The sequence below is a fragment of the Denticeps clupeoides genome, chromosome 12, assembly GCF_900700375.1.
Source record: "Denticeps clupeoides chromosome 12, fDenClu1.1, whole genome shotgun sequence".
NCBI lineage: Eukaryota > Metazoa > Chordata > Actinopteri > Clupeiformes > Denticipitidae > Denticeps > Denticeps clupeoides.
The window spans coordinates 550207-570576 of record NC_041718.1 but is presented as its reverse complement, the minus strand read 5'-3'; the positions used below and the strand labels follow the sequence as shown (position 1 = coordinate 570576).

The 20370-nt window shown below is 43.9% G+C and overlaps 1 protein-coding gene across 2 annotated transcripts in view; it reads right to left on the bottom strand.

Moving 5' to 3' along the window:
- The window catches only part of grm7 (glutamate metabotropic receptor 7), a 193010-nt gene that overhangs the window by 7357 nt on the left and 165283 nt on the right, over nt 1-20370 (bottom strand). Inside the window, exons 9-10 of one of the 2 annotated variants that reach the window (XM_028997654.1) lie at nt 5314-5560; nt 3133-3153 (exon numbers count right to left, since the gene is read on the bottom strand). In XM_028997654.1, the coding sequence (XP_028853487.1) occupies nt 3149-3153; nt 5314-5560 (252 nt within the window). In that variant the 3' untranslated portion in view covers nt 3133-3148. The remainder of the gene's footprint in view (nt 1-3132; nt 3154-5313; nt 5561-20370) is intronic. The other variant, XM_028997653.1, reaches the window with a different exon arrangement.

The following is a 20370-nucleotide window of genomic DNA, read 5'->3' as shown; positions in this document are numbered from 1 at the left end:
ACTGCAGCTGTGCTCATCACCGGTGGCCAATCCTGACAGCGCATTAAAAACCCTAGATTTCCTCCCCTTCGGAAGGGACGACATTTTAGTGGACCTTGTGCACGTATGTGAATGTGTGTTTTTTGAGTTCTGGCAATCACCACACGCCTGTGGGTTAGTTTTAGTTCTCCCCTTTGTTTAAATCCTTTTTGGCCACCGTGCCATTGTTTATTTGTATTTACTTATTTTTATTTTATAATAAAAACCCCTTCATAGCATGTCCTGCTTCTGCGCTTCCTTCTCCCGTAAGTCCGTAGTCATGACATACAGATTGCCTCTACTTCAGCTATTAGTGCACATAAAGATGCTTCGCAGAGCTCAAATGATATCACAACAAATATAAGCTTTGAAATGACAGAAAATTTAAATGAGACTTTCCTTAGGAATGTATCTTTGTTCTACCTAAAACTGCAAGGGCAGCTTTTTCTTCCAGCTTCAACAATACAGACAGTTGTGGAAGAGAGGCAAAATGTGCATGAGTTGGGACAGGATTACACTTTATGTAAACTACGGTCACTTAAAAAAAAATTACATGGGTCTTACTGATGATGCTATTGCTAAAATATGTGATTCAGATAAATAAATACAAAGAGTTTCATTTGTTTCATCAGACCAACAACTCTTTGTCCTCATTCTCTTTTTAAAAAAAAAATCTTTTGTCGTTTTGGTTGTTAATAAAACTTTTATTTATTTAATGCTGTTGTCTGTGTTTTCATCTTTTTCCAAAGGTGTTTTTTCTCCATCAACCCAGAAAAGGGGCAGTGGTGGCCTAGTGGTTATTTGTGTCACATGAGTCAAAATCACATTTGTTACATTTTGTTCCTGAAAGTCTTTTATTACAAATAAATAAATACATACAAATAGCTTTCCACTGCCACATTTTTGCTTAAGGAACTCTGATGGCTTTTTCCCCAATATGGGTTTTTCTTTGTAAAATTCCTAACACAAGTCCTTTTTGGTAGCACTCACTTTTTCCATAATTTGCTATTTTACAGCCTTCTTCTAAAATGCTACATTTTTTTTATAAAATGGTCCATAGTGGAAAAGTATGAACGTGTTTTAAACCATTAAATGTGTGACATTTTTAAACTTTAAACATAATAGATACATGAGTATTGACACGCACACATTTGGCTGCATTTACATTGGGGGGTTTCTCTTTCCTGCTGATCCTTCAAGATCAGTCAGACATATTTAGGTCTTTCCATAGATGTTCATCTGGATTCAGTCACTCATGGACATTGACAGACTGCTACTATTGTTATTTTGCCTGTCTGAGTTCCAGAGCACTCAGGTTATCTTAAAGAATCTCTCTATATGGGGCTGCTGGCATCTTATCTTTATTGTGATCTAGTTGCCCAGTTCCTGCAATATAGATGAACATGTGCCACTCCAAATCATGTTCAATCAACTGAATTTACCACAGGTTAACTTCAGTAAAGTAGTCAAAATCTGAGCTCAATTTAAGTGTGAATACTTATGTACTTTATGAATATGGATATATATTATTCATGATGAGAATCACATTAGACGGTATTAGACTGCAATAGAATGTAAAAATCCAGTGCAATTTATATTTTTATGTATTTTTCGTACTTATACCAGTCTAATTTGTATACATTGTGTATACTACTATTTTATTTGTTTGTTATTTAAGTCCTTCTTATTCTATTCCTGTCTTTAACTATATGTCTCACACAGAGTCAACTGCACCTTAAATTTCATTGCTCCTTGAAAAGGGAATAAATAAAGATTTATTTTATCTTATCTATCTTAAAACATTCTATTAATGTACAAATGACTAACTGGAGAAACTGCTGTATGGCCATACTGGAAGGCCATACTCAGGCCAGCTCTGACCAGCAAGATTAATCATCTTACATTGTGATTCTGTGCTGGTCATTCCCGTCCTAAACTGTCATGGCACATTCAGAGCCATGGTAATGTGCTTCATAGAATGCACTCCTGTGACTGCATATCACCTGATTTGCATATCATATATCTCAAGAGCTACTTTTATGTTACAGTTGCTATTATGTTGCTAGGCAACAATGCAGTAGTGTTAATGAACTTCATTACTTGGCAATAGATGCTATTCCTGTTGTGCCTAACAACATCCCTTAAGCATTATATGCAGGCCTCTGGTGGCTTATTGGTTTAATTAAAGCAGGAATTTAGGAATAATTGCAATGTGCATTGACTACTGGCATTCAGACACAAGCTCATTGTTTCTCATGTCCCAAAAGAGTATTAAAGGATCATGAATGTGAGAGTGCAGCTTGCTGACTGGCAGGCAGCATCTGAAGCATCACCTGCTGCTCTTTTTTTGAATGCACGTCCGGATGTGACACAGTTGTGTAAAAAATGCTGTGTTAATAAACTTAATAGTGACAGTGATACCCGTTAGGTAGCGCTTCTCCACACTCTTTTCCTTTGCTTTATATCAGGCATTTCAGGGATCAGGGCACATGTCCAGCCTCTCCTCTGATGATAAATATCAGTGCATTGCCTCACAGGGATGAAGGATGAAACAGAGGGAGAAAAAGGCAGAGAGATATAGAGATAGTGAGAGTGTGGTGTGTGCTACAGAGAGGGAATCGGAAAGAGGGGCAGGACAGCCAACACAGATGGCACTTGGCACTAACGGTGGAGTGGGGCAGTCTGTGTGTCAGAATCATCTGATTCACATGAAGCACCTAAACACACTCTGAAAATGTGTGAGGCAATGCTTGTATCCTACTCAAGAGTCATGGATATTCTAACATTGTGTAGAATATAGGTTCAAACATTTTTTTTCAGCTATCACTGGACATTCAGATCAGAGTTCATTCTTAATACTTCTGATGGTGGAGTGATTAGTATCATGGTGGCACTTAATCAGAAGAGGAAGCATAATCTGTAATGACAGACATGGACTCGATCGGAACACATTTCCGGATTAATGCAATGTTGCTTTGCTGCCTTTTCAAAGTGTATTATTAACTTCTAGGAATGCTCTGTTAACATTTTCCACATGCCCTTCCCACAAGCCTTAATAAAATGAAACAAGGTCAAGGCATAAAATGAAAAAGTACAAGATTAATTTGGTCTTACCTGATAACATTGACAATTAGCCTGTTGAAGAGAGAAGTACAAAGCTGTAGTTTAAAGCACAAAAAAAACATTTGAAAGTCATCTGAATTTGCATATTTACTCTCACACTAACATGGAATTGGTGGAAAGTAAGATATGCAACAGGGCAGATTTTGGGAGTGGACAAGTCATTTGCTTAAGATGATGGCATCAAGAAAATGACAGCTGTGCAAAAAGCAACGGGACTCAGACACTTTGGCCAGAATGTTTGTCAAGGCACTAAGGAATGAATGCTCTGTATCCAACCATAACACAAAAGGACTAAATGGCTAATGACCGAATGCCATTATACAACCCATCATTTTCTTGGTGCTGGTTTGTGAGCACTGAGTCCTTGGGGAGAGGGGAGGGGGGGTAAGATATTCCCTACTGGGGAGTTCATGCTGAAATGAAGCAGATGGTCAAGGACATCAGCTGGTGAAAGAGGAGATGCCAACTGTCGGAGGTGATGCTGTAAGGGACTGCACCTGGGCAGGTTTACATAACACAACTGTGACCAATTGGAGTTGGATTTTTAACCCCTAGCTTTTCTGTTGACATACAGGACACAAAAGGCTGACTTCTTCAGCCAAAGAAAAACAGACATGACATTTTTCTTAAGTGACTATATGAAAGTGAAGTTAAAGTGATGTGATTGTCATTGTGAAACACAGCACAGCACATGGTGCACACAACAAAATGTTTCCTCTGCTTTTAACCATAACCCTTGCTGAGCAGTGGGCAACGATGAAAGGTGCCCAAGGAGCAGTGTGTTGGGATGGAGCTTTGCTCAGTGGCACCTCAGTGGTATCTTGGTGGTTCGGGAGTCAAACTGGCAACCTTCTGATTACGTGTAAGTTTCCTCTGGGTACCGCTGCCCCATATAAAACTGCAAAAGGTATAAAACCAGATACAGGAAAAATCCAGATACAAATCCTCAAGGAACCTCAAACACAATCCAGATAGCATTTTTTGATGGTGAATAAATGTCACTAAAATATAACTAATTGAATTTCTTTTTGTTTTCAAGAATTGTTTGCATTTAAATGGAAAAGCATTATGAAATGTACATATTGTACATTGTTTGATTCTATTGTATTTAGTTGAAGCCATACTTGGCTAAATTAATTAAGTAATTTTGGCTTATCTGCAGTACAACCAGTAGCATTCAATGTTTTATTTGTAATTATTTAAATGAAATCCACAACAGTTTTAATCTATGTCTGATTACTGAAGATCAGTAATGTGCTTGGAAGGACATAAACTGCTGTAAAGTGAGTCTTTTTTGACAAAGCAACATCATAGAATATTACTCATTCCCTCATAAGTTCTTTTTCTAATACCTACCCTGAAGCAATTATGATAATAATTAAGACAAAAAAAAGATGGGCCATTTGAAAGGTTGTTGGAAAATTTTAGTTTTAGATTATGGAGTGGTCACAAAGAAAAGGGGCTTTTTTGCAGACTGCTATACAGTCCAATATAAGTCTGATTTTAACCTTGATGTTCCAAGGTTGGCTAAAACATCCACATGAGTCACCCTTAACAGCTATGTGTCTGCTCTATGTCTGCACTGCAGAGAGCAGCCCTGATACCATGGCAAACTCAATCGCACTAAAAGGAATGGAGCCTGCACCCCGCTTATAAATGTGTCACCAAATAAATAAATAAAGCAAATGAAACAGCAAAAATAGAAATTGTATGAAATTATTGTGACCTGCACATGCGGTAACTGCCTTTGGTGTCACTACAGTCACTGAGTTATTCGGCTGAGTGGATAATGACACCATGCCAAAAAATTTCACACATTCTGCATTTGTTTAAAAGTGTGGCCACAGAATTTAGCATAAACAAAATTTAACATATTCTCTGTACAGATTCAGTAAATAGCTTAATCGTTCTTTCTCTTTTTCATGACACAGATTAACAATTTTATGAATTGCTTTTTGTAATGCCTTTTTTCAAAGTCAACCAGAAATAAGCTTTTATGGGCCATTAGATTTAAACAAATATCTGATGATAAAAATCCACTAAATTCAGAGCGGGTGGGATGTACATGTATATTTGATTTATGGACAAAGTGAAATCCAAATACAGCATATCCTTCCCACATCTCTGTATTCTGGAAGTGTGCTGGAGGTGGGCTGGCATGGTGGCACTCACTGTTTGGATCCACATTCTCACAGAGCTCGGTCTTGGCCTCGCCGTTGGGCCGGTCACTGGGCTTGTGGGAGAGACGTGTGGACATGGTGGCTGCTGTGACGACCGCCTTGAAGCTGCGCTTCCTCTTCTGCACATTGAGCTCTGGGTGGAAGATGATGACGTAAACTTTGGGCATGTAGAGCATCCCCAATGCCACTGATGCACTCAGGTTCATAGAGATGGTCAGGGTTGTGGTTTGGATGTAGAGCTGAAAGAAAGGTAGATAAATTCACAGTTGTATGTGAAGTTGTAAACACATTTTCAGTAGGCAGGACTGTGTCCATTGACCTCCAAAATTTAATCAATGTTTGTGTCAATTCTGAAGACTGAAGGTCGTTCATTGCGATGTCCTAAAAAAAGATCATATTTTGGTCAGAATTTCAATCAGATTTAAAGAAAAATTAGATAACATTCCATCAAAGTATTTAAAAGATATAGTGTTTAAATAAATTAGGATAAATGAACACACAGATGCATAACATGGACAGTTTAGTCAAGCTCGCCGATCATTGCTGGATTTTTTAATTGGGTACTGTTCTTGTCACAGTATACACAGGAGAGAATTCAGTTTATTGACCGACTCTGCTACAACAGGTGGTGATTTGCTTGTTATCATTGCATTTTTTGTGCTTGACCTATTACATAATCGACCAAAACAGCAGCCAAACAATTCAGCTGACTTTAAATTGGCATGATGTCAAACTGTGAATTGGACAGTTTGTTACAATTTCATACATGCTGTATACTTCACATTTTCTGTTGCCATGTTAGCTTTATCCAAATTCCACAGAGAGGAAAATGTGCAGCAGAAGTAGCTCTACTATCAGTTGCACTATCTGGGTGTATTTCATTTCTGTCAGATTAACATGTTTGCACATTTATTCAGACTAAAAATAATATTTTGATTTAGTAAATTTCAGGCAAATTTAATGAAACACACTTACATGCTAATTGTCAATGTTGCCAATAAGTAAACATGTGGGGGACTGTCACGTCTACGGACTTACGGGGGAAGGAAGCGCAGAGGTCTGACATGTTGGGAAGGGGGTTTTATTATTAAATAAACAATAAACACAAATAAAGATGGGCGCGGTGGCCGAAAACAGTTTAACATAAATCACGAACTGAAACAAACCCGTAGGCGTGTGGCGATTGCCAGAACTCAAAACACATAAAACAAAACTAGGTCAAGTTCGTGCAGCGAGTTCACGAAAATGCCAGCGACCCCGAAAGGGTGGAAACTTCCGGCATTTATGGGGCGTCAGGATTAAAGTCAGGTGTGGAGCCCAGCTGCAGGCAATCCTGACAGAGCCCCCCCTCCAAGGGCTACGTCCTCGGAGCCCCAACAGTACCATCAGTGGAGGCGGCGGGGCGGACGGCGGCAACCTCAGGGCTCCTGCCCTGCTGTATCCTCCCCTTGGAGGACCCGGTCCCTCGGGCTGGCTCCCCGGCGTGGTCAGGCGTGGCGGCCCCGGTCCCTCGGGCTGGCTCCCCGGCGTGGTCAGGCGTGGCGGCCCCGGTCCCTCGGGCTGGCTCCCCGGCGTGGTCAGGCGTGGCGGCCCCGGTCCCTCGGGCTGGATCCCCGGCGTGGTCAGGGCGTGGCGGCCCCGGTCCCTCGGGCTGGCTCCCCGGCGTGGTCAGGCGTGGCGGCCCCGGTCCCTCGGGCTGGCTCCCCGGCGTGGTCAGGCGTGGCGGCCCCGGTCCCTCGGGCTGGCTCCCCGGCGTGGTCAGGCGTGGCGGCCCCGGTGCCTCGGGCTGGCTCCCCGGCGTGGTCAGGCGTGGCGGCCCCGGTGCCTCGGGCTGGCTCCCCGGCGTGGTCAGGCGTGGCGGCCCCGGTGCCTCGGGCTGGCTCCCCGGCGTGGTCAGGCGTGGCGGCCCCGGTGCCTCGGGCTGGCTCCCCGGCGTGGTCAGGCGTGGCGGCCCCGGTGCCTCGGGCTGGCTCCCCGGCGTGGTCAGGCGTGGCGGCCCCGGTCCCTCGGGCTGGCTCCCCGGCGTGGTCCCGCTTGGCGGCCCCGGACCCTCGGCCTGGCTCCCCGGCGTGGTCCCGCATGGCGGCCCCGGACCCTCGGCCTGGCTCCCCGGCGTGGTCCCGCGTGGCGGCCCCGGACTCTCGTACCTGCACACAATAATCAGGGCCGATCCATCTGGGTATGTGTGGGCCCTGTCTCCACACATCCCCTCTGACACTTCTTGTGTCACCCCCTGCACCGCGCAGGGAGATTGTCCCAGAGCCTCCGGCGACTGTTCCAGGCACCCCAGGCTGGTGCCTTCTGGGACTATGCAGCCCCTCTCGCTGCACGGCCCTGGTGCCAAGGGGGGGGCATTGCCAGACCATCCGGCTAGCCCCTTCTGCGTCCGTTGGGACAAGCAGGCCCTCTTCCTGCCTGTCCCAGCTGGGTCCTCATGCCTACCCGGGGGCTCTATGGCGCTCCACCCCTCTGGAGGCAGACGCAGGCCCATGCCTGGCCTGCCCTCCTCACTGGCTACCGGAGGACCCAGCTCCATCGCTTCCCCACCTCCCCTCCCCTCAGGAGGAGTCCCCAACCCGAACTGCACCCCCCCAAAAAATTCTTTGGGGGAGCACCCCCCCCGGCTGGACTTAGGGGTACCTTGGGGCTTGTCCACCTCGCCTTGGACCAGCACATTCGGGTCAGGAACCTCCTCCCTGGGGTTCGGCTCCGCGGCTGGGTCGCCATCTGGTGGACACAAAGAGGGGAAGTGGGGGCGACATACGGACACATATGCCACGCACACACACACAGACAGAGACAGACCGAAGAGAGGGTCGTCTAGTTCCCTCTCTGAGCACTCCGGGACCTCCTCAGGGGGCACAGCCAGGATCTCGGGAGGCGCAACCTTCTCGTCGCCCGCCAGTGCTTGGTCTTCTTGCCCCGGATCCTGACTGGCGCTGGATGTGGTGGAGGGGCAGAGTTCGATCCCTGGCTCAGGCTCTGGCCGATCAAACTCCGCCCTCAGTCTCTGCTGGAAGTCCCGAAAACTGCTGTCTGTCTCTCCCTGCTGCCAGAGGGCTGCGCTCCAGCCCCATGCTGACCCAAGCAGACACGAGAGGATGGTGGTGGTCTTATCAGTGTCTGCTGCCCCACTGAAGGGTCCCGGGACAATTGGGCTGTCCCACACGGGGCTGGGCACGGCGCTGGAGATGGTGGTAGGTGTGTGGTGTGGAGGGGGGTGGACGTCTTCTCCAGCAGGTGTGGGCGCTGGTGCTGCGCTGCCATTTCGCTGGGGAACGTCCGGGCAGAGGGAAGGCGGGTCGGCGACTGGAGCAGGAATGGAGGATTCCCTGCGAGGCAGTCCCGGCAGCGCAGTTGCTGGCTGGCGACCTCCCGTCGCCCTCTTCCACCAGCTTTCCTCACACTGCTGGGAGGGACGTGGGTTTCCACGGACCTCGTGACGATCCTGGATGGGCGCGATGGGCGGAGCCATCCCGGCAACGACCGCCCACCGAAAATCCACGTCATCATCGCTTTCGTCATCCGTGTCCTCCCACCGGTGACTCCAAGGGTCGTCCACCCTGCGGACATCCTGGACCCATGGCGCGATAAGCTCCCATGGGCAGTACTCTGGCCATTCGGGCTGGAGGCTGCCCACCTCCTCGCTGGAGGAACGGCGCCGTTGTTGTTGCCGCTTCTCACCCCCCTGGAAGTGACGTGGGTCCCCACGGACCTTGCGACGATCGCAGACTGGTGCGATGGGCGGAGCCCAACTCTCGTCTCCCGTGCTCTCGTCGTCGTCCGTGTCGTCCCAGTCCACGGGGAGCCTTGCCAGCAGAGCGCAGAGTTCTTGGCTCGACATGGCGAAGATCGTGGGGGTCGCATCTTCTGCGCTCGCTGCCCACGTCACTTCCTCGCTGCTGCCGACGCCAACGTCCTCGCTCCGCCCACTCACCCGCCGACGTTGTCGCTTCCGGGTTTCGCGGAGTTTCCCGGGGGTGACGTCATCACGCGGCGCCGCGTACCACGGCTTCTCGGGGAGAAAACGCTCCACCAGAACGGGTGCCGCGTCTCTCCCCTGGTGTCCGCGTTCGCCCCGCCGGGCTGCGTCCTTCGCGGCGTTTCTTCTCCTCTGCTTTCCACCTCTGCGCTTTTGGGTGGGTCGCTGGCATTCTGTCACGTCTACGGACTTACGGGGGAAGGAAGCGCAGAGGTCTGACATGTTGGGAAGGGGGTTTTATTATTAAATAAACAATAAACACAAATAAAGATGGGCGCGGTGGCCGAAAACAGTTTAACATAAATCACGAACTGAAACAAACCCGTAGGCGTGTGGCGATTGCCAGAACTCAAAACACATAAAACAAAACTAGGTCAAGTTCGTGCAGCGAGTTCACGAAAATGCCAGCGACCCCGAAAGGGTGGAAACTTCCGGCATTTATGGGGCGTCAGGATTAAAGTCAGGTGTGGAGCCCAGCTGCAGGCAATCCTGACAGGGACTCAGTCATCAATAGAAATAAAGGAGGGGAATTTACAGTACTTGGATTATTATGAACTTGCATATTAAAATATAATTTAATTTAAAAATACATAAACAGATGGGGGCAGAGGTGGCCTAGCAGGTAAGGATGCGGACCCGTAATCATAAGGATGCAAGTTCAAATCCTGACCCGCCAAGGTAACGCTGAGGTGTCACCGAGCACAGTAGCATCCCCACACATGGATGCCCACTGCTTAATAAGGGTGATGGGTTAAATGCTGAGGACATTTTTAGTTGTATGCACCATGTACTGTGCTTGCTGTGCATCATAATGATAATCACTTCAGCTTTGCTTTCACTTTAAAAAGAAAAGAAAAATCTGAAACGTTGTAGCTTTATATAATGTGCTTGATTTTTTTTATTGCAGGTTTTTCATTAATTGCATTATTATTTTGCACACATTTGGCTTTGTTACATGTAAAGTAGACATGCCAATGTCTACTTTACAGCATAGACTGAGGCAGGGTTATTGCAGCTGATTTTCAAGCTGCAGAAACCTGTTTGTGTTTAGGGGGTTATGGCCCCTTCACCAGCCTGGGGAATTCACTAGGACCATTCATTCAAGCATCAGGTCAGTGTATGTGAAGTTTCCAGTCTTCACATTTTCATTTGTACATTTGTACAAGACACATCTTCACATATGTCATTTGTACAAGATGTCAAATCACAAAGGATGGAGGTGAGAACTTGGATGGAAGTGAGATGCAGGGTGGATGCTCTTCTCTGAGCTGTAACCTTAATTTATCCACAAGTCAATCAGGACACAAGGCGTTATGAGACATTAGATTTAATGGAACTTAAGGAACTTATGAAAACATTGCGTTGGACAGCTTATTTTTTACTCTTCTGTAATTATGTTGTATTATTGCTGTAAATATACACAACAAATACTTGATACATGTCTGAAAGTTGAGTCATGGCAACTGGACTTTCTTTCTTTAAGGTTGAGAAGTTTCATTTTGCATCAACAGAACTTTCCGGGAATGGAAGAAAGGGCAGCGAAATAGGTTGGAGATAGGTTGTGTCTCAGACAAAAAAAAAACAGGCCCAATTCACACGTTCACCAGGTTGGCCACATTTAACGACCCGCTTAATGGAGGTAGGAGGAGCTGCCAGGGCGGAGCTGTCACATCCACCCACCCCTCCCCCTGCCTTTGTTCAATCACAAATGTAGAATCACATTTATTGGCCAAGTATGTGATTAAACACTTACAAGGAATTTGATTCCTGTTGAAACATGTATATAACATACTGTCATGATCCGGACCGGCAGGGGTTACTCCGGTTACACGATCAATGTTCCTTGATCGTGTTCACCTGTTGTCTATTTATATAATTGTATAAAACTATCCTGTTCGTGTCTGTTCGTCGTCGGGTCATTGTGCGTGTTAATGTTCCCTTGTCTCGTGTGTAGATTGTATTAAACCCCTGTCCTGTGATCGTGCGAATGCGTCCTCCTTCACCGCCATGTCCAGCCCACCCGTGACACATACGTACATATAACAATGTACAATTGTTACGTCCCTGGACGTATGCTCCCACGTGTTCTGTGTGTTTGGCTGTGTTTTTGCGTCCTGTCCCTTTTAGGTTGACTTCGTGGGAGGAGTTGAGGCCTACCAGCTCCATCTGCCATTGGTCACCTCCACTTATTTAAAGAGATTTCAGATGGTGTTCGGGAGGTCCCCAGGGTCTGCTAGGCCCTTATGCTTTTGGGAGGTCCCCAGGGTCCACGGAGATCTGCATAGAGCTCCGTTGGGGATCTCATTCGTGTTTCTTGTTTCGTTGTGTGATAGACCCTTTGTTGTTTAGCTTGTTAGCTGTTAGCCTGTCATGTGCCATTTTTGGTAACTTGTATGTGTTTTAGTTATCCCTGCTGTTATCCCATCCCTTCCATTAAGCTGTTTTGATGTTGGTTAGCTGTCCTGAGTCCTCTGTCTTATTGAACCTGTTAGCACACTGTAAATAAAAGCACTGTTTGTATCGTTTGTTTGGTTGCATGTGTAACAGGGACCTCCTCCTCTCCACACCCTTGTTGCGTTTCTGAGACCCCTAGACTTAGGAACGTGACAACAATATAGTCTAATATCTCATAGGACTGTTCCTGTAATCTTTGCACAACATCTGCTTAACCTTCTGAATGTCATTAATAAAAAACAGAAATGAATTTATAAACAGAATTGGCTCAGATTCATGCTTTCACAAAGCTAGCCAATCCTTTATATAAGACTTAATCTCTTCTCAATCACTGTAATTGTACTTTGTCGGCAGCTGAACAGATAATAAGCTGTCAGCTCATTGATTTGCTGATTGCAGAGTTGCTTATCACACTGTTCTAATTGTTGCAAAATGTTATCAATCTACATGATCATAGATAACCAAAGACAAAATGACACCGCAGATTATCTGTCCAATTGTGGTGTAATTATGTTGCGGAATCCCATCAAGGTGCACCGGTTCATGTGTTAAAGAAATTATGTGCACCATGCTGCTCAAACTTTTTTGTATTGCCATTGGTACAAAACAGTTGCGAGAAGCCCACCTCCCTATATCCACTCAATAAAAGTGAACAGAACTTCATTTCCTTTGGGAAAGAGGGACTTATACTGGAAATGAAGTGTTTGCTAGAATTTAAAAATGTGAACTCAGCTGCTCCGTAGTGCAGTATTGAAGGGTATAGCATATCGGTCTAATTGTTTGAAATGTTTTTGCATCCAAAAAGGAAGATGGTATGAGAAAAAGCAGTCATGTTAATTAAGGAGACTGGCGTGGAGTGTGAGGGGAATTCATTATGAGCCTCAGTGCTGGAACTGGAACAGTGGAGGGGACACCGTCTCGGCCTGTATTCATTTTTTTCCACTCTGTTGTACTACTGTAGATATGCTGGTTTTTAACTTGTTGACTTGGAGCTCGTTGATAAATATTTACAGTGTTTCAAAAAAGGGGTCAACCTGAGCAGAAATAAGGAGCCCTGCTCAGTAACATCACACACTGTGATGCTGCAGGAGAAAACACAGAGGAGGATGTTCGCGCGTGTTTCGCAGCGCAAAGTGTCATCAGCTCGTCAAATGAGTGACTCTGGTTTGAACCAGCCGTTTGAGAAAAGCACCCCCAACCACCATCTTGAGATGTGCAGCAACAAGCACAAAAAAAAATTCCCGGGCAAACACTCAATACCTCCGCCAAGTTACCTCTTATTCTTCTCTTCTTCATTTTTTGAAGACTAAAGGAAGTTAAGAGGAAATTTGCACTGCCACACAAAATGACTGTGTTTCCATTCATGTCAGATAAAGGCTGACAGGCCTGTCAACACTGTTAGAGCTCCATAAAGAGCAGGAAAAGATAGCAGTATAACTGCTGAGGAAAGTGGCATAGCTGATTTAATGTTTCATTCAAAGCGGTGGCAACTGTTTCATTATGAACTAATGCAACACTCAGTAAACTCCTCCAGACAGGTATCAGCAACAATACATAGCAAACTGGTGGTAGGAAACTGGAGCACCATGGAAAGCATGGGAAGGTGCCATATGTACAATCATTTCCTGCATGTTAAAGCCAAGGCAGATTTCCACCTTTCTTCCACTGCTTGATACTTAGGGAGCACATCTTGGCAATCTGATTGAACTTGGCATATCCAGTAGGGGAGATAATGGAAGCTTAGCTCTATCACAAACGATGGAGTTTAGATGGTCTCACCCCACCATTTGCTTTTATCTCAAAGAGCTTAAAAAATCATGTCATTATCCTCTTCAAGCTGAAGTCATGTTTGGGTGGTGGATGTTGTGTTGCTGTGCAAATACTACACTTACACTTCTCTTTCTCTACTACTACTGTCATGATCCGGACTGGCAGGGGTTACTCCGGATCCGGAGTTCAGACCGGAGTTTCATGTTTGTCCTGTGTAATGTTCCCTGATCGTGTTCACCTGATGTATATTTATATATTTGTATAAAGCTATCCTGTTCGTGTCTGTTCGCCGTCGGGTCATTGTGCGTGTTTATGTTCCCTTGTCTCGTGTAGTTTGTATTAAACCCCTGTCGTGTGAAGTCGTGCGAATGTGTCCTCCTTCCTCGCCATGTCCAGCCCCACCGTGACAACTACTACTATTACTACTAATTATAATAATATCATTAAAATGTTCTAAAATGTTGAAACAATCTGGAAAAATATGATGACACCCCTAAAAACTACTTCTGCTTCCTGACATCTGTTTTTTTTTTTCCATTTTCAATAAATTACTGGTAGTTTAATTAAATCATTAAGAGACATTTGAAAGGTCCAAAATGGCACCCAGAATCCGACACTGTCATGTTCCCAGCTACCTGTCTGTTCTCCAATTCTGTGATTATCTGACCAGAGCTTTGTGTTTAGTTAGTTTTGTAATCCATTGATTACCTAAATTGTTCTCCCCTTTAATCACTGGTATCCATTTATCTGTGCTGTGTTTAGTTGTTCTGGCCACTGTCTACCATTAGTTGCGTGTAGTTTTGCAGCCTTTGTGTGGGCCCACGTGGCAGTAATTTATATTTGCATTTAGCATGGTCTTCCCCTTAACAAATCATATCCACTTACTGGGATGAATGCATATAAATGTCCTCCCTCTCTAATGATATAGAATTCACACTAGTCTGTTTGCAAATGCAGTAAAATATACCAGAGAGAAGGCAGCAGACACATTGACACTGGATTTCTGCACAGGTTTCACAGCAGTGCATAAAGCAGTAATTATGTACATGGGCTTTATAGGCTTTCCTGTATATTTATATGCCAGAGAGTCAGTGGAGGTATTTTAAACAGTGCTACTGTTCATGATGTGTTGTGCATGTTCATAGTGTATCCAGTGACTTGACTATGTGTTTGGGTTGAATAAGGAAGGGGTCAATACCCCTGGCCAGTGAGTGCAGCACGTACGTCAGCATGAGAAAACATACAATCTTTTATTCACACCATCTGTAGTCAGGCTGTGTGTATATAGGTCAGTGAACGCAGGTGCTTTCATATGTGCTTCTCTTCCATGAGTGCACTGCAGCCAAACTCACGCCTAATCTCCCCGATGCAGAGCCACAGCCCATACACACCCTCCTAAATGTCACCCAGAATCAGTCTCTCCTCCAGAAACCACCAACAATGGAAGTCAGAACTACCATTGTCCCCCTGAACAAGACACTTAACCCTGAGTATCTCCATGTAAGTCACTCTGGATAAGGGTGTTTGAAAAATGATAAGACTATCAGAAAAATCTGAAAAAAGTAGTGACAACTATCTAATCAGCCAATAGGAAGGTATGTTGATATATCCCTGATATGAACTGATATGATGCTCATGTACAGCTGAAATATCCAATGGACTTTAACCACTAAAATCTAAAACAAGATGTTTTTTAGGAGCACATATGTTCTAACCAGACACCAGTTCTCCACTTGTAGATCCCCTTTGCAGCGCAGTGAATTCCTTTTGAGATAACACAAACAGATTTAATTTTACATATTTAAACACCCCAGGGGTAACAGAGAGACCTGTATATTATAAGGAAAGATGCTGTACATGTTCTACCATGTTTGTCCAATGATGCAGAACTCCAGCTGCCTGTGGCTTTGTTAGTGCAAGCTGTCCATATCACTGTTAGTTACGTAAGAAGATTTTTTGGAGAGTAAACATTTTGTAGAAAAAGTATGATTCCTCCTGGCCACCCTGCGTGAAAAAGAAAAGTCCCTTAAGACAAAACAACATGTCAGTCTAAATGTAGCTAAATATCGGTGGGTGTTGACTGTAAAATAAATCCCAGAGTAAAGAAGGAGCTACATGGGGCCTTCAGGGCCTGCCTGCCCCCACATAGTGCAGTAAACACCACCTACTCACTAAAGTAGGCCAGCTGAAGCAAGAGAATGAGATTGAGCTGACCGACAAGGCTTCCACTTTTCATAACTGTTTCCAGTCACCCCACGGTCTATGAAAGAGCATTTTGTTAAAAGCTCTGCTGGAAACGAATGCGAATCAGGAATTTACATGCATGCTTAGTGCAGCTGCTTCGAATGGTGGAGATGCAAATGAAAGCAGGGCAGATGCTACAGTGACACACTTCTCTATCTCCAGGGAACCACACAGATTCTGGAGGCTCAGGGCTCAAGTACTTTTTAGGGTTAATGGAAGCAAACGAAAGGGTCTCAGGAATGTGGGTCATGCTTTCGCAGAAGTCATGGGCAGCATGGAGAGTCAAACAACTGCACAAGTACAGTTATAAAGACAAAAGAACTAATACAACACATTCTGTCAGGATTGCGGAGCAGGGAAGGAAGCAATCGCACAACTCACAAACAGGTGATTTTAATAAAAACAGAACACATGGACATCTAAATACTGAACGTGGTAAAAAGACAAATAAACGAACAAGGACATGACATGGTGTGGATACATTTATACTAAACAGATATACAAAATATAACAGTCAGTGCAATCAGGAAACACAAGACAAGGCAAACATGAATTCCTGAGAAATGTCCGTATCATTCATTTAAATACTGATGGAATCTTTTGTTATCTGCAAAAGCAGAAATATGTGGGGAAGAAATATATTACAAATATATTGAAATATAATTCATTGTTCCAATAAGAGCAGTTTTATTACTAAAGAGACACATAAAACACAAATAAGATGTTGATGTGAATTCTGTAAACAAGTGTGCCAGGCAAGTGCCTGCCTTTTGATGTGAATTTGTTTAACTGTGCAGTGGTACTTCTTAATAAAAACATTTAGATTTAACTTTTGTTAAGTGAATGGCACCCGGGGAGCAGTATGAAGGGGACTTCAGTTGTACTTCGAAATTTGAACCCCCAATCGTCTGATTATGAGTCCACTTCTTTACCTACTAGGCCAAGGAAAAAACATTGAAGAGGCACATTGGAAAAAAAGGGGATGAAAACGTCGAGCTGGTTTGATTTGAGATCAGAACTGAATAACTGAGAGAGGATTCCATGATTAAATAGAACAGGAATCACCTGTCACTCCCCTTTCCCATCATGTGACGCCGATGCAGAGTGTCTCGAGACGTGATGTTTATTTTAAAATGCAGTGCATTTATATTGTGATTTTTATACTGTACATATTATAATATTGGCCTTGGTTTGATTTAACATTTTTCCTTATGCACATCCTAATGTTTTCAGTCAGAGCATATATGGTGTTAAATGTGCTGAGAAAAACTAAAGAGAAGTGGGACCAGAGACTGACAGACAGGGTCCTAAAGCTCAACAGAGAGACAGAGACACCAAAGACAGGTCTCAGAGTCAGCAAAAGGGCCCACATGACATAGTCATCCTCATGTCATCGCCTCCCTTTACTGTATAGTTGATTGGCAGATGAGGAACCCTTCAGGCCCTCACATTGCTTCACATTTTGCCTACATAGCATGAATGATCCTGGTCATTTTTGAGATAAATATGTTTCTTTAGGTAACAGGAGACACAATGAATGAACAGCTCTGTAGCGTATGCCCAGGATCACAGATGGCCGATCTTCAAAGACCCTTTTAACCTTTGACACTTACGTATAAATTACAAACCTGAACCCTTATTCTACACTTAGATGGAGGCTTGATTGCCCACAGTCTTCCCCCACTATTACAAGTGATACACAATCACGCACACACTTAAACACATTTTCTGTATCTTGTGCTAGGAATATGCGATTATAAGTGGATCCAGTATATGCATACAATGTGTGTACATTCCCTTGTATGAATTATACTAGTTACAGCTTTCTATTTCCATTAATTGCCTTTACTTAAGTGTATAAGTGTATCTCTACTTTCCTACCTACTAAAGGTCCCTTTCTTGGTATCAGAAGGAACATCTCTTTATTACTGAAACAGTGATGCATACTATGTGATCACAAAATGCATCATACAATTTCTAAAAGGTAGAAATTGTAACTGCAGTGAACTGCAGTTTCTCTCTGGGCCAGCAATAAAAAAGTAAAATAAAAATAAAGTGAAGTGATTGTCACATGTGATACACAGCAGCACAGCACACGGTGCACACAGTGAAATTTGTCCTCTGCATTTAACCCATCACCCTGAGTGAGCAGTGGGCAGCCATGACCGGCGCCCGGGGAGCAGTGTGTGGGGATGGTGCTTTGCTCAGTGGCACCTCAGTGGCACCTTGGCGGATCGAGATTCGAACCGGCAACCTTCTGATTACGGGGCCGCTTCCTTAACCGCTAGGCCACCACTGCCCCGCTAGGCCACCACTGCCCAAGGGGTCGTAAAACCAAGACAAAGAAAGTTTCTCCCACCAAAAAATTCACACTTGTGAATGGCCATTCATGCCATTCAGCATCAAAAGTGCTTCTTCCAGGCCCGCATCGCTCAGAAAAATCTTCTTCCTCCTGAGACACTTCTTTTCAACACTTTGTTAAGCTCATCTCTTGGGCTTAATCTTCGGCAAGTTTACCTTCAAGTAACTTCAAGGAAAACCTCCAGCTCACGCCTAAAGGTTGAGGATCTTGACCCTACCGTATCAGGACTCTTTTGCATGAAACAAGGACCAATGCAATAACGTTTTATAACTATTTAGATGCGTGTTTAAACTTGAACCCCTTTTTATGGTGAACCTTGATTTTCTGACGATTCTCATTAGGCTGTGGTTAATTGATGTGAAATACTGCCATTCTCTTTTCCTCACTTTCCTTTATCCTGTATGTATGTTTGTTTAATTGTTGTATGTTAGCTATAGCCTTGTTAATTAAATTCTTTAAATTCACAATCATTTGTTTCTGTGTGCTGCTCACAATCTGGACTCATTGAACGTTGATCCTTTAAGCTACATGCTAAATTACTGCTAGCACTGCAGAGTGGGAAAGCTACCCTTCCTGGCCAAGGGGGGTAATCGTTCCCAGAATTGATAAATAATTATATTATCTGCTCGGTGGACGGACAGATCAAGTAATTGTAACATTAATTCTGCTACAGTTTATCCTAAAATCTAATTTAAATGTTTATAATTAATTAGAAATATTTCCCTTTTGAGCAAATTCGTTACAGCTCCATGAAGGCTGAATGTGAAAAGTCTGAAACAATGGTGGTTTAAAATAATATGTCCTGCCCTCCTCCCTAATCGCCTTGAGCAACATGGGTAAGGTAGGAATATTTTTGCACAGCCTGGACAAAAAGTTACTCTGTAGCACATCCTGACTTTTTGTAGCAGGGTGCTGATTTGTGGTTTGCTGTATGACGAACTTAATGCTGTGTTCAAAAATTATTCATTTCAGCAAATGATCTACAGACACTGAGCCTTACTAAGAACTATTTTATTATTAACATCATTAACCGTTTCCTCATGTTGCCCTTGACATAATTCTTTACATTTAACTTGTGTTCAGTGCACATGCATGGCTCATTTAACAGTCAGATCCCCCAGCTCCTGTACTGTACCCTACCGCATGTATGGGTTTAACCGTGGAATTTTTTGAGATTTAAATAGCATGGATGACTTTTATATACCTGCAGTTAGATTGCAGGATTATTAGAAATGTAAATTTCTGTCACACAGTTTATTGAACTAAATGTTCCTAAGAGGCACTGATATATTAACAGAGACTGTGTACTATGGAAGCCTGCAATAGATACTTTTTTTTATTTAACTGTCACAAAATGCAAGTTTGAGTTACCAACATTGTGAATGTTGGTTAATAAAAAAACTCATAAATATGCTGACACACTGTTCCCTGGGCTTGGCTGGGTGTCTGTTTCAGAAATGTATTACCCATTACCATCATTCCTACTGAACCTTCAACCAGCACCTTAGATATAAGAATAGGATTTTTAAATGTCAGATATCTCACTCCTAAAACGCTCATTGTTAATTAAATTATTACAGATCAGGGGTTTGATGTACTGTGCCTGACTGAAACTTTGTTAAAACAAAAATCTATAGCGTTAAATGAGTCTAGCTCTCCTGGATACAGTTATGTACACCAATCTCGCTTAACTGGAAGAGGAGGTGGCAGTATTTTATAATGATAACCTCGGTATTACAAATAAACCCAGACATGGATTTAACTATTTTGAGATTCTCTATACCAACATAACCTATATAGTCTTGCAAAATAAAAAGCATAAGTTAGCAACTTTTCATTCTATACACACATGTATTTCTATATTTGGTGAATTTGTGTCTTTCGTATTTGCAGGTCAGTCAGTGTGTGGGATATTATGTTTAGATATGGTAAGCTTTGGTGAAGGTGAATGTGAAGGTATCACACACAGGCAGCTGCAGTACACTGAGTACACGTCAGTGTTAGAGTAAACTTCTTGGGGGGAAGGGGAGTGACACATTCCAATTGGCCACCCATTTACAAATTTGGCAGAGAGTTGGCTGACCCATTGGGGTCAGAAAAACCAGGGACTTCTAGTGTTAAGGGAATCAGTTTGTTTATCAGTTTGTGGACATCAATGGTGATTCGTCTCCACATAGTAATATAGTTTGGTGTTCCACAATGTTTTGTCCTAGGTCCGTTGCTATCTTTCTTATAAA